The sequence below is a fragment of the Molothrus aeneus genome, chromosome 3 (genome assembly GCF_037042795.1).
Source record: "Molothrus aeneus isolate 106 chromosome 3, BPBGC_Maene_1.0, whole genome shotgun sequence".
NCBI lineage: Eukaryota > Metazoa > Chordata > Aves > Passeriformes > Icteridae > Molothrus > Molothrus aeneus.
Genome location: NC_089648.1, coordinates 59,830,768 through 59,846,384, shown reverse-complemented (window position 1 = coordinate 59,846,384; position 15,617 = coordinate 59,830,768). Strand labels below are relative to the sequence as shown.

The 15,617-nt window shown below is 36.1% G+C and overlaps 1 protein-coding gene across 7 annotated transcripts in view; it reads right to left on the bottom strand.

Annotated features, from left to right (window-relative positions):
* PTPRK (protein tyrosine phosphatase receptor type K) overlaps nucleotides 1-15,617 on the bottom strand; it is a 296,142-nt gene that overhangs the window by 199,778 nt on the left and 80,747 nt on the right. For all 7 annotated transcript variants that reach the window (XM_066547034.1, XM_066547037.1, XM_066547036.1 and 4 more), the window contains exons 3-4: nucleotides 6,932-7,013; nucleotides 5,007-5,122 (exon numbers count right to left, since the gene is read on the bottom strand). In XM_066547034.1, the coding sequence (XP_066403131.1) occupies nucleotides 5,007-5,122; nucleotides 6,932-7,013 (198 nt within the window). The remainder of the gene's footprint in view (nucleotides 1-5,006; nucleotides 5,123-6,931; nucleotides 7,014-15,617) is intronic.

Here is a 15,617-nt window from a genome sequence, read left to right as displayed (position 1 = left end):
AGCAATGATGGATGGACTCATTAGTGCCGCAGTTATCGCCATCTGAACCAGGTGCCAAGACATATGGTTTAACAGATGTTCCAGCAAAAAGCTCTGTACGCTGCGCTGTACGAGTGTCCAGCTGAACCGGACATCGATAAGACACTGAAAATAGTATTGGGCTTCTGGGAGCCACAATGGTTCCCAGCTCAGGAAGCTGTTAAACACAGCCCGATTATGCAAAAAACCCTATTGCTCTGATATCCCAATTAGATCGACAAAACAAATGCTGGACACAACATACACTGCTTTCTGGAGTCTTGGTGTACCCAAATGTGATTTAATCTACCCAGTCAATTCTATTTCTCTACTGTCTTTGCAAAGAAATTAAGTTTTCTTCATACAGAATTGTCACATGAAATAAACAACCAGAGCCCCCATCCCAGTCTTGCATTTCCATGTTTAGAATGCCATGTGTGCAGTATTCTTTCAAAAATTTAATACGTAACACATAACCATTCTGAGCATAGGATTACCATGCAGAAGTGACTTGCTTGCAAGCTTATTTACTGATGCAACTCCTGTGGAATGCATGACATTTCACAGGGAAATAAATAGATTAAAACAGGGATCCTTCTTACAGTAATTTATCAAATCAATGTGCACAAAGCAGTAAGGTGCATCAAATCTTAATAAAAGAAAAACTCCTTATTCTTTAAGAATCTTTTCAAAGAAAGAAAATTCATAGGCTTTAGAAAGAAAGAAAATCAGCAGTAAGTGGGCAAGAACTAGTTTATTATTATATCCATCTATACACACTACATTCATTTCTTTTAGACTACACACACACTTATGGTCACCACCTACAGAAAAGCATCTTTCAGCAAGAAATTTGGCTAATTCCTAAAGCTTAGAAATCAGAGCATACCAAAGCATAGCAGGTGGAAAACCTAGGTTACCACCTTGGGTTTAGAAACTCCTGTCACACAACTCATCTGCTTCAGTGTGGGCAGTAAGACCAAACTACAGCTGTTGGCGTGTGATATATTACAGTGGAAATTTCAAGAGAAGTTGGAAAATACTGAAAAAAAAGCCCCCCAGCATTACATTCTGAAGGGAATGACAAATAAAAAAGCTACTAAGCCCTGTGAATGACTGAATGTACTTCAGAAACAACATCAATGTTGTTTAACATTTAAACAAAAACTAAGGACATCGAAAGCCTTTCAGAATTTGCTAATAATTGCAGGTCATAAAGAGACTCCTTCAGCACATAACCGTAAAAGATTTGATAGCAGATCAAGTTGAAAAGGTGAAGAACAAAAGAATCTGAGCTGCATTTCTATCCTGCTCCCACACCTACTATTCACACTGTCACAAAGGTGTGTTTCACATCAACTTGTTCAACCAGTTAAATCTCTTTATCTGTGCAAATATTTATTCTGTATTAATGCAGCCTCAACTTTTGAAAACTTCTGTTATCTTTACTGTTTATCTTTCAATGACAGAGCTTTGACTGTCCCAAACATTGGTCCACTGAGGCTACAAAATACAGAGGTGGCAGGAAAGGGATATCAAAGGGGATAAGAGACCAGATACAATCCAAAACCAAACAAACAAGAGCAGAATCTGCAGCCATGAAAGTCAGGAGAAGTTCAATTCAGTGTTAATCCCTATTTGTCTGAAATGTTTACAGACATACACTTATAGAAAATGATGTGTTGATGAAAATACTGTCATTACAGCAATAAACACACAGGAAACCGTGTATTGAAATGCTGTGCCTATTTTTGTCCATTTTTATTTTTAGACACATAAAGCTATGTGCACTTAATTATATGTATACTGGGAAAAACATAAGCATGGAAATGTTCTTGCAGATAGAACATCTAGTATATGATCAGGGCTGAGTAACTAAAAGAAAATTGAAGTTTACATAGGTATACAAGGAGATGTGCTACCATAATCCCCACTTTTATGTCATGGGATTACAGTCTTTCCCTCTTCCCTGCTTCTAATCAAACATCCCAATCTTTTTCCACCTGCTGGCATTATTTATATGGGTAACTTAGATGTGAATCAAGCTGGGGAAAAAGACACACACAAAAAAAAAAAACCAAACCAAAAAACAAAAAACCAAGTAAACAAATAAATAAAACAAAAACAAAACCAGAAAAAAACACGAACAAATCAACAAAACCCAACAAAAAGATCCACAACCCCCCCTCCCCCCAACAACAAAAATCCAATTGGAGTCAAAATCTTTTTCAGTCAGATCACTTTCCTGAATTGACTTATTGGAGAGCTGCAAAAGCTCCAGATCAGTGCAGAGAGGGATCAAGAGGGTGAAGCTGATCCCAGAGCAGCTCAGACCAAGCCCTGCCAAAGCAGCCATGGGACTGCAGGACTTTGAACACAGAGACGGGTGGCTGCTATTTTTTTTTTATGTGCTGCTGAATTTACTTTAATTCTTCTCAAAACAGAAGACTGCTAGAGCCAGAGAACACCAGTAGGGTCTTCAACAAAATCTCTGCCTGCACATATTTACTACTTCAATGTAAGCATATGAAATCTTAGATCTCCTCAGATGCAAAAAAAGCCTGATGTCCTAGATTGCTCCTCAAACTTTTCCTTATGAAAGAATGCGTTTTAATAGCAAATCCTTTGTTGTTTTTTTCTTTTTTTTCTTCCTCCTCAAGGAAATAGTTTTTCCTTTTCAATAAGGACATAACCAAAAGCTATTTTCTCTAAAACTATGTTCTTGGCAAGTGTCTTCTTCCCCACCATCATCCACTTTAGTTTTCATTTTTGCACTTTGTTTTTTTTATAATGGCCTTGTTTTTTTGAGAAAAATACATTCCTGGAATGCTTCAGCTCAAGGCTCTCAAAAGCAATTATTTAGGCATTTGATTTGATCTGCCAGTTCTTCCTTTCAGGCTACTCGGGCTTTATGAATCTTGAGTTTGGTCAAAGGTTAAAGCGAACCTTTCCCAAATTACACTCCAATGTTTCATGAGGCCAAACATATCCATGCCAGTTTTTAAGGATAAGGAGTAAATTCACTATTAGCTATGTACAACAATAGTAACTTTGAGTGCAATCTAAAGTATCCATATAGGGAAGGTTGCCAATTCACACATATTGGGAAAGTAGGATTGCTGAGGTGGAATGATGAGTGAGAAAAAGTCCCCCTTAAACTGATGAAAATTCATGACTGTTTACAAGAGAAAAAGAAAGAGAACAGAAGCTCAAGTATCAAGGTATCTTCAAGAGTATCAGGGCACTTCACAAGCCCAGGCAAGCACAGTTATAACCTCTAAAGCACTTCATCTATCACACTGTGAGAGATTATCATATCTGTGATCCATATACACGCACACAAAAATAAACTACCCATGAAGCATATGGAGGGACAAAACATATGTTTTCTGAGTTGATCTGGCTGCTAGTTGGGCTTCTCCAGGGAGTGAAAGTTAGAAAGGATAATCTGTCAGAGTTATCTGCCTCCAAGGAGTGAGTGAAAGGGAAGATTTCCAGCTGGCTGTCTCTACTGGGTCTTTCTGACCCACAATCAACTGCAAGTGGCGCTTCACAGGTTTGCTGGAATGCTCCTCGTGCTATTGTCTTGCCTTGGATATAGCAAAACCCAGGCCAGTTTCATTTTTTTGTGCTTTGTGTGCTCTATTTGGCAAGTCTCTGAAATCAAGCTGCTTTTTCTGAATGAATGCATTACATGTTTACTCAATTTAAACAAATTACTGCTCAAAGACATGGAGTACAAATCATTCCTACTGCTGTGATACCTTTTCACTAAATGCAATGCAGTTACTGCTTGTGTTCCTTTTTAATGTTGCAGCATATTTGTCTGATAATATCATTTGCATATCAGATTTTTCAATCATCTTTTAAAAAAATCTCTTTAAAATTTCAAGTTTATCACATGCCTATATGCAACAGCTAGCCAAGGTTCATCACCTCCACTATTAAAACAGAAATTAAGCTGAAATAACTGATGGTAGTTCACTTCAAAATATATTTGGTCAAAAACCATATTTTTAAAGTTCTGATTATAGATAATTTAAAAGTATGTTTCCCAAAAATTACATAGATTTTAATTCTGAAAATAAACAGTAATACATATTATAGGACAATAAAGTTTTAGAGAATATATTTAGAAACCATTCTAAAGGGATGTTGGTGCTTAAGATTTACATTTAAACTAAAGAATGCACAGAAGTTGTACATGTACCACTTAAGTGATTTTTTAAAATCCTTTTTAAATGGTAAAATTTAATTTTTTTAAGAGCAACTGGAAACTTTGCCATTATGTTACTCAACCAGTGGTCTTAAGTGTAAGTACCTCATTGCCATAATACAGAGCAGACTGGGTATTTTGGAGGATGGTGGTGTTCATTTCTTTTTTCCTTTCATAGTAAGAAGGGTTATATTCTGGTTAGAGCCATCTCTTAAATTCTGACATATATACTATTCACAGTCATAAATGGGTAAAAGTTAAAGTTCCTCCTATTGTGGAGACAGAGAAAAAGGATGTGCAGCAGTCCTTTTAGGCTCTTCCATTAATGTGCCACTGAGTGAAACTGATATGCACACAGAAGTGCAGCCACATCTCTCCAGCCACCTGCTTAGACAGGTAATTTATGTGATTATAAAGTCCTCAAAATTCACAACAGCTTTGTTACATCTGTGTATTACTAGATCCTAAATGCCAATTATCTGCATTTAATAATAGTACATTTTTAAACAGAGGAGTTGATTTACAATGAGAGAAAGCACACAATGCCTTTAAGGACCAAACTTATCCCAGCACCCACACCAGCTCTTATTTTTAATCAAAGCTTTACAACGTTGCAAAACTGATTACAAGTTTCTCCATTGAACAGACATAAAATTCCATTTAAACTACATATTTTACATGCAGAAAAATAAAAGGCTTTGAATTTTAAACATTTCATATCCAGAAAATAGCTTGTCCTCTAGCCAAACAGACTTGCATGAGTTAGCCTTACCTGGAGCCATAACTTGTTATTCACTGCATCTCTCCCTGTAGCAATGCACTGAAATGTAGCATTCTGCCCTGCATTGACCTCTACATCCCCCAGCCTCAAAAAATGTGGAGATTTATCTGTAGAGGGGGAAAACAAAAATTACAAATAAAAGTCATTATAAAAAAATAAAGGTGCCAGAAACATTATTATCTCCCTCAACCTCCATGTTTTAACAATCTTTGGCTAAAAAAAGAAACAGAAGAGAATATTATTTGTCTCATCTGCATTCGAGAAGTGCTTTCAGTCTTTCCTCTTCTCCCCTGGTGATTCTACTAACTTTATGTTATACATGTGTTATAATAAAGTCTTTTTAAAATAGAAGCCAAAAGAAGGAGATCAGGTGCCAAAATGTCAGCAGCATTTGACAAGAATTATCCCAAAGACTTTTGACTTTATGAAATCCATCATACTGAGAAAAACCCTATTAGCAGCATACCACTCAAGCAAATAGATACTGCTTATGTTATTTGCAATGCAACTCAGAGATCTTGTTTTGGAAAACAAAACCACTTGTGGCATTGAATATAATATTTCAGGAGCTGACAAATATATTTTTCACACTGAGAAAGGCTGTAGGAAATCTCAGTGGCACAACCACCTGAAGGATTTACTAGACCTACAAAAGCCAACAGAAACATTTGAGGAATGAGCGTGTTATGCAGCTCACCCACCTTCTTCCCAAGAACAACTAAAGAAAACAGTAGTTGAATTGTTCTTTCTTTGTGCTTACTAAAGAAACATGATGCACAGGAAAAAACATTAAATTGGAACAAACAGGGTTTAAACATCAGTAACAAAAAGAGCTTGTCTGAATACCGTAACATACTGATAATGTGCGGGATGACTGTATCCGAGTGCCTTTTGTTTTGGCATTTCAAAACAAAACACAAAGAAGAGGAGGAAAATACATATGAAAGCCAGATATTGAATCCAAGCAGAGCTTTGCTGAGAACAGGCATCAGATAGCTGGGATGGCTAAAATATTAAAAAGGTAACTCACTCAAATACCCTGTAAGCCTGGTAGCTCCCAAGAGCTACGATTTTAAAAGGTTTAGAGTAGAAGAAAACAGGAGGTGAGGCTGCCATTGGAACTTTATTATTTGGCATCATTTTGCAAAGTTGGAGCAGGATATTGTTATGTCCTGGTCATTTCATAAAGCAATTAAATTATCAGCCATGTGGTACATTGGAATGAAATCATATTTTAGAGAGGGTATGTCTAGGGGAAGATGAGAAGAGTTAAACAGAAAGAAATTGCAAAAAATTTTGATAACAAGTGCTAGAAATGCACAGTAACAATTTCTTCCTCACAACCTTTTATTCGTAGAATATTCTCATTGTCATAACTTGTGTTTGCATGTATGCAATTATTCCCCAGGATTAGCAGGGAAAGGCAAACATAAATGCCTGAAGCCTGTCCACAAAACAATAAAGAAAATGCAATCTCTCAGTAGTTCAACAGCCAGAAGTCTTTTTTTTTCTTTTTTTTAATCTATTTTGTCTGTTTAGAAAAAAAAAAAAGAAAAAAGGGTTATAAAATCTGATGAACCTCCTACAAGCATCTGCCAATTCAGTTTTCTTTAATCAGTGAGTATATACATTAACATTAAAACCCATTTTGATTATACACACCAACTGTGTATGAGTGAAAAGACTTTGAAGAATGCCCTTTTTTTTAATCCCTGTATAATTTACTTCTGGCAGAAAAATATTTCACCCAGGTAAATCACTATTGCAATCACATTTCTTCCTGGAAGCTGCAACAAAAATACTATTGAAACAACAAAAAATATCAGTGATCAAGTGATGAAAACTGAGCAGTCCACAGCAATATCATATATGTCCTGAAAAGACAGAGAAAAATGCAGCTCTTAATCATTACTTACCGCAAGGGTAACTCAGGACCTGGATGTCATCAATGGCAATGTAGCCATTTCTTCCATCTGAGACTTCAGCTTCAAATATTACCTGTCAAAATGAAAGAAAAAATGTTTACAACACTCATTTCTACAGAATTCCCCTGGTGGCAAGCGTGTAGATATAAGACACGTTGCCTTTTTCATTTAGTTGAAGTTCCTACAAGGTTTGACAACTGAATGGAATATTTATTAGTCAGTGTGGTGCAGCTCCCTACCATTCATATACATGGCTTGCTTTGGATTTGCTGCACATAGCACACCAGAAAAATACATGTTTAACTGCATACTGCTTTATCTCAGCTAAATGTGCAAACATGATTCAATTCTGAAAAAATGCCATGACTTTCAGACAGGTTAGGCATCACATCACATAGGTGATCAACCAATTTTAAGAAAATTTGTTTTCTTCCTGGGGCTCACAGGAAGAAAACTTCTGCAGCTCAGTTGCACAGGAAAACACAGCAATAGTGCGGCACTCCGCAGTGGCAACAAAATGAACAGCTGTGACATGAGATTTATGCAGTTGTCATTAACTTCATTCTTCCTTCTTGCAAGGCAGTGAGGAAATTCCTATGTATGAAGAAAAAGAAGACACTGTCTTCACATCCAGTGTCTTCTCCCACCCCAAATGGGCAGTTAATAACAAAGAATTGCTTGGTGGTGGTTCAGCAAGTTCCTGAAATTGTGCTTTGACTGCAGAAAGAAGATGCCTGTGGGGAATGTATATTTTGAGAGCCCTGGACTATAATCCTTCTTCCAGTTTCTCCAGACATTCTTGCTAAGACGGCACTTCTAGCCAATTTCTTTTTTTTTCTTCTAATTTTATTTGCACCCAAATGGAATTTAGTTACAAGAACCACTTCATTCTCTGCCTCTTGCTCCTGCCTTGGCTAACAGCAGCATGATGGATATTAATTTAGTGTCTGGGAGTCCTACTTTCATAGTGTGCCTTGTCCATTGACCTTTCTGACCAGAGCACTGTTTGACAATGTCTACCCACTCTTCAGGCATTTTCAGAGAGCTGGCACTTGTTCCCAGTAACAAACATCAATATGACTATCTTTATTTCTTTAATAGTTTGGATTATCATCTTTTTCTTTACTTAAATGGTTGCATGGTATGGAAAACAACTCAGTAAGAAAGAAACATATTTAAAGTCCTTCTGACAGACTGGTTTCTTTAAAGCACAATACAGTTCTATAACATACACAAACTCTGAAAGCCCATTGTTTCTCAAAGTCTAGTTAAGAAATTTTCACACCAATGCTAAGAACTGAACTAAATTTGCACCTCATTCTAACTGGGTTGTTATGGATTCACTTGGAAATAACTTAGATCCAATTCTCAGGAAAGCTCTGGCTATATAAGTGTCCTTCTCCTGTGTGTTGATACCTTCTTACACTGGCAGTCAGAAAGCCACATTTCTTGGGATACTGCTGGGAATTAATTTACTTCAATTTTTTTTTCCCGTCTGCTAGATGCTTTTTAGTAATCTCCACCCTGCAGGAGTAGGAAGCTATCAGAAAAGGAGAAATCCACAGCAAATAGAAAGATAAAAGACATGGAGAACCATGAGAAAAAGAAAAGTAACAGAAAAAACCTCCAGAAAACATGGAGAAACACGGAAAGACAAGAAGTTTATGCAAAGTTATAAGGGACATGGTTTACAAGGTAAGAAAAAGAAAAATACAATAATTAAAAAGACATATTAGAGAGCTGATATTTCATATATATAGTATCATTTTTTATATTCATAATTGGCAGAAATACAACTATGAAACATTCATAACTATGGATAAAATAAAGTAAAAATGCTGCTCAGTTTAAAAAATTATTATCAGGCTTTAATTTGATAACATCTGTTCATATTTAAAATGGGAAATGGAAAAGGGCAATTGCATGCATAGGTGAAAACAGCAGTTCAAAATGCTGACAAGTCAGGCAAGAATCTGAGGTAGTTCTTTTCCTCAAATACACAAACACCTTGAGAAAAAACAGACTGCTGAGCCATTGCTTTCACCAGAGGGGGCTTATCCTAATAAGACACAAGTCTCTGGGAGTGAATCCTGCACTTCACCTGCACTGCTATTCAGTTTGCAGTCCTAGAAAGAATAGCTCCAACACTTCTGTTTTAGTTGAAAAAAAAATTCATATTATCACTCTCGCCAGAAAACATTAGTTGTCTGTGCAACCATAAATGTCCTTCCTTTATTACAATTTAATTGCATGCCCATATAGTGCACTTCTGAGAGATGCTGACTTTCTTTAATGGAGAAGAGAGAGAAACTGTTTCTGGGGCATGAATTGGGCTGGCACAGAGCAGGGGTATGGAGACAACTATCCTGTCTCATTTGTACTAGAACTGACACAATGAATGAGAATGGGAAGTGCTGAATATTTCAGGTAATTCAAACGCTACTCAAGGGAATGAGATTGATCGCAGAATCTTCTACATAGTTCCAAGATGATACACAAAAAGTCATTTGCTTCTCCAAATAAAATTGCATATCCTTGTTTATGAAGTATACCTACATTCAGACACAAATTAAGATCCAGGGTCAGAACTCCCTGAACTGAACACACTCCTATGTATTTAGCCATTCCTAATGTATTTCTTGTCCATATACTGGCCCATTTTCTCCCTAAAACCATGCAAGCTTTTAGTGAACACAGTGCTATTTGGAAAAATCCACGGGTTTACTATTGACAGCATTAAGAGACCTTTCCACTTGTATGGTTTATACCAGACTTCATTTAATGAACCAAATCAGTGACAAATTGATCCCAGCCAGCCTTTTATATTATTTACAACTTTGTAAACCTCTAGTATATATCCCAAATGTAAATGCAAAAGTAATTTTGTCTCAAATTTGAAGAGTCCCAGATTGTTCAGCCAAACTCATATAAAAACCATCCCCTTTTCTTTGATTATGCTCATCCTTCTCTCTAAAGCTCTTTCTAACAACAATATATTCTTTGAAGATAACGAGAGCAGAGCTGGCACACAGTAATCAAAATATGGGTGAGTCATAATTTATTCAACAGCTTAACACCATTACCTAATTTATACTGAACTTATTTAACCATTCTTAACACTTTATTTGCTTTTTTTGACCATCACTGGGCTCTATGCTGATGTTTTTATGAACCCTGTGATTTTGCTACAGAGTGGAAATGGCAAGCTTCAACTGAGTCCATCATTCTCTATGTGAAATTTAGATTTTATGGAGTGTGCATTTTTTTATATCTCATTATCAACACTAAAATATGCCTGTCATTTTATTTCTCAATCACTCTCAGTTGGCGAGTCCTTCTACAGGATCTCATAATTACATACTGTTCTTGCAATTCCAGTGCAGCTTTTACCTACAAACTTCTGTGTTTGTACTGTTTTTTGGCACCCACTCTGGTCCCATATGAACATGATGACACAATTCTGTATCTAAGGAAGTATCTCATAGAATGGCAGCTTGGCTTCACCATAAGATTCTGCAGAGGGATATTTGGAAATCTAACTAGATCTAGATTCTGTTAATCACATCACTCTTACCTATATACTTGTCATCTGTAAAGGGCTAAAAATTAGGTGTGAAAATGATAAGAACAAAATAAAAATTAAAAAAAAAAAATGAAAGCTGTTTTGGTTTAGACACTGGAAAGCAACACATACCTTTTCATGTCACAGCTCTAAAATCCAAAAGATGACAATCACTATTTATCTAATATTATTCCAGAAATAAACTTTTTTGACCAATTTAAATACTCAACAGTGTTTTAATGTGATGGAAAAAGTAGTAATTATTACATCAGAAACTCCTACAGGCCTTTAGTTATTGAAGTTTAATGCTTAAGAAACACTTCAACCTCCACATTGCTTCACAGCCCTAACAATGCATCCTGTAATCATCACAAAGGCTAAGCCTGCACTTGCAGGAATATAAGAAATGTACTTCTTAAGGACTGGCCTCACTGAATTTTTAACTCTTGTCAGGATCCAAGCGTTTATGTACCATCATCATTAGCTCATTTGAGGCACTGGTCAAAACAAGCACTCCCAAAGCATACCTAGTCAATTAATGTAGTCAGGAAAGAGGGAAAAAATTCTGTAGACCAAAGCCTACCCTTAGGAATACAATTCTTCTTAAGTTTTGTAAAAGCTGTTTTCTTGTAAGCAATAAACATCAGCAAGAATGGTGTTTTAAGTACAATTTGGAGACCTTCTTTATCCTTTCTCCACTTGACTAGCTCTGACCAGTCATGGTAGTGAAGGGGGTACAATGTCCCAGTTTTGACATCAGTCCTGCCTCATCATCATATATAGAAAACAATGCATCATTTAGAGAAAAGTCAGGATTAAAAGGTTTAGTTACAACAGAAATGTAGTGTTTCATTGGCAATTTTTTCCTGCTAGGCTCTAATACACCTAATTAGGGAGAGATGAAGAAGAATTGGAGATGAAAATATAAAGAAGTTTTTAAAAGGAAAAATTTAGATACTGTAATTTCCATAAAGCATTCAACCTACAACATACTTTTCTTCAGGCATAGTAGGACCTCTACTAGCTAGGTTATCTGAAATCCAACTTGTACATGGATGAATTCCAGGGCTTGGTGGAAAGGTGTACAAGAGAGCTGTATGCAGACAGAAGTTAATACATCTGTGATAAACCACAGTAAAACCAGAGTACAGCACAAAAAAAGACAACCAAAACCACTGAAAAACAAACTACAAAAAACAAACAAAGAAACCCCAACCAAACCAAAAGAAGCAGTGAAGTTTTATCAACTTCACTGAAATTCACCAGATGTGTTATATTAACCTCACCAGAAATAAAACTTCAGTCTTTCATAAGAATATAAAAATAAAACTTTAATTAAAGTTTATTTTCTACTTCATACATACCTCTTTCTTTCATTATTTTTAAGTTTTGTAACAGCACAGTAGGGTATTCCAGACATACTCATACCTAGTACTTGCAATAGAATTAATAAAGGCTAAACAGCACATAGAAGTTTGTTTTGCAGTAAAATAATTCTCTGCAGATGAAGTGCCATGCAGAGCAAGACCAATTATATATAAAACAGTAACAAATCCTATTCACTGACAAGTTTCTAGCCCTATTCAATACTTTCACAGTGTTAAAGGCATTTTAAAACACAATCAAAGGTTTTAATTACCATGAAACGAAAAATTAATATAAACATCAAAACAGTGTCATGTTACAAAAGACAACGCTTAATGGAAGCTAGCTGAAAGGGGCAGCTAAAGAAATTTTATCGAACTTTTGTTGACATAATAAAAAGCATTTCCCTTGTGAGAGTTAGAGACAATTTTGCTGAACTAATTTAGAAATCATGAAAACATAATTAATTCCACTTGAATGCTCAAGTAATCCTGTGAGGCAGCCTTTGCAGCTGACATGACCCAAGAGAACTTTAGCACAGCAAATCAAACACTTGGGTGAAAACTCTGGAATCTCAAGTCTGCCAGGCCAGCTAACACCCAATTACTTCTTTTTCCCTCAATAACACACCTTCTGGCATTGGAAACCACAGGAGTTAAGGCTATCTTGTCACTGGTATCCAGCTCAGCTGGTCATCTCAGATTTTGACCATCTCAGAGTCACCTACAAGGAACCCTGACATTCATAACTCCTCTCATCCCTAAAGTTGCATTCAGGTTTCACTTGACGTAGGGAAATCTGTACTCTAAGATGCATCTCAGTTCATGCTCTCTGGTGAACAATCACACACAAAAAACATACCTCCAAAGGGTCCTAAGGGGTGAACTTTTAAACAATTTATTAGTAGTAAGTGACCTAGCTATCTATTCAATCCCTGAGGAAAAAAATAAAAAACCAAACAAAAAACAAAGCCACAAGTATAAAATCATCTCTTTGTGTGAAACAAGAACTGTAGGTTAGGTTTTGTTGGGTTAAAAAATTCAAACATGATGAGAGCTAATAACAATATTTTACTTCCACAAACAAGATACATGTTCCAGCAAAACAGATAATTAATATGAAGTATAATAAGCCTTTGGAAGAACCTGTGTGACAATTGCCTGATGGCAGGAAAAGCTAGCAATTAGACTCAGTGACCCTGGAAACCACTGTGTTAGTAACAGAGTGAACACCAGAGAGAAAAAAAAAAGAAAAAAGTCACATCTCTGCATTTATCTTTGCTTACTTCTTTAAAGTTACTTATACCAAATATTTCTAGACTCCTCCTAGAAAATATCTGGATGAAGCACCACACATGGATGAGTTACAGCTACACTGGCTTTGGAGCAGTAGTAGTTTATCATGTGGGAATACTTACAGTTCTATAAAATCCCACCCTGCTCTTGACTGACTGAAGAACTTAAAGAAAAAACATACTTACATAGCCCATAAACACCAGATCATCAAAAACCCAAAACATTTAAGGGTGAAAGCTCTTACATGATTGAGATTTTTAAAATAACAGTAATGACGTGTACAAAAGCATGACTTTTAACCATGGGCAACAAAATATTGATAACACTGTAAATCATGACATTTAAAAGCTAAAATTGGGAGAGCAGCAGTAAGAGACAAGTTAAGAACCCATATGAACTACTCAGTTCTTTGCTTATTTTTGAGATAGACTAAAAGTTCAAGGAAACTCTTCCCAGTAGCACAGAAGCAGTCCTTTGGAACATGGGTAGCTACCAGAAAATGCAGGAATGCAAGCTTGGCATAATGCCACTTCTCCAAACCTATAGCAGAGGTCAGTCCTTTTTGACTTTCAATGGCCTTTGGGAATTCCCTATCACGTGGAAAATTTTTGAGCAGGACTTGATAACCCACAGAGGTGCCTTTCAACTTTGACCATTCTATTTCCTGAAACTGTTGTCCTACAAAATAGTTTTATTTCACTTACATCAAACAGAAGGGCTTCAGTTCAGTTTTGACTGTGTATCTTCCAGATACTCACTATGGGTTGGATTGAATATAATCCTTTTCTCTGTAGAAAGTGTTAATTGAAATGTTTCATGTATGCATTTTACAATTTTAATATTTACTAGATGTATTCTGCCAGAATGCTGGCTACCAACTAACACCTACCTGTTTTATGATTACTCCTGCCTATGAATCATTTGTGGCATGATGGAAGCACTATTTGAATAAGTCACCTGGAAAGATTTGCTATCCCCTTCCCCTAATAACCTACTAAAAATATACAATCATCCATCAACAAAGTTTTGAGCTGTAAAAGGTTCTCCAGCAATCATTTTTAGCCACAGAGAAGTAGAGACACATTCAAGGGACAATGCAATGAACTTCCAACAGCCTTGCCCTACCCTTGGCACTTGTAGGGTGAGCTCCAAATACTTCACTGATGAATACTGACATAAGAATAAACAAGTCTTTTTAGAACATAAGGACCAAAATCTATTGTGTTAATTCCCATATTTCCATGTGAGAATCCAAACCTAAATGATCACGCTACCCTGAACTATGGAGCTGACTCCATAAATTATCTTTTATGCTTTTTTGATACTTTCTTCTTTTTGTATCTCAAAGTTTTTCTGTGTTTTGTTTTAATGGACCAGAAGTTTAAGAGGGTAGTCATTACAGTCTTTTAAATGATGACAAGTTTTATCAGCAGTAACCACAGACCCAGCAAATCCATATATTTATCAAGGATAATCATAAGGCCCTAATTTACAGGTAAAACAATTCCATGGAAAAGGCAACGCAAGCAAGTTCTCCAGAAGCACATTACTGCAAAGAAATCAAGTATAAAATGGCTTTTGTCACAGTGAAGCAAAGGAATGCAAGCTAAACTTTGTTAACCATTTTTTATTGCTCCACACTAGCTTTGAACAAATCAGTTTGACAGGCTGCACCTTTAATGTAAGCAGAAAAATTTCCACATAGGGTTAGAAAAGAAAAACAACCCCAAGCCACACCTAATAACTGATTCAACACCTTTATTTTTTATTCCTACTACAATTGAAAGAAATTAATTCCTCATGGTTGGTAAAGTGACAGCAAAGCCTACAAAATTCATATTTGTCAATGAAAAAGCAGAAGAACCAGGTGGTTTTTGAGAGCATGATACATTGAAATTGAGACCCTGAAGAAGAAAGAGCCTAAAGTTTTGTCTCTGTCTCCATAAACTGACATACCTTTACAAACAAAACCAAAATACAGCTCCACGGATACACAATGGTACCCACAGCTTTTCACTCTAAAATTTTTGTGAAGTAAAAAAAAAAAAAGCAAAACTCAAAAACTCAACACAAAACCAAAACCACCCCACAAACCCTAAACAAACAAAACTAGCTGAATCTTTCAAAATACATTAACTGACATCCTTGTACATGTCTTATCTAGGGTGTACACTTGGGACCAAGTTTTGATGATTTTGCCTTCACTTAGACTACCTAGAGAGCTACAAAGAAAGAGAGCTACTAAGAGAAAGACCTTGAAAAGGTCTCTAAATACCAGATATGGCAGGCCTCCAGATACTAAGATGTAATTTCAATGAGTCTTTCCGAATATTATCTTCCTACTTCTGAAAACATTAGACCAGGAACATTGTAACCATTTAAACTGTCACTACTACTTGGTTATACATAATATCACATGCCTTGGTTAATGAAATCAGACAAGTCAGATTAATTA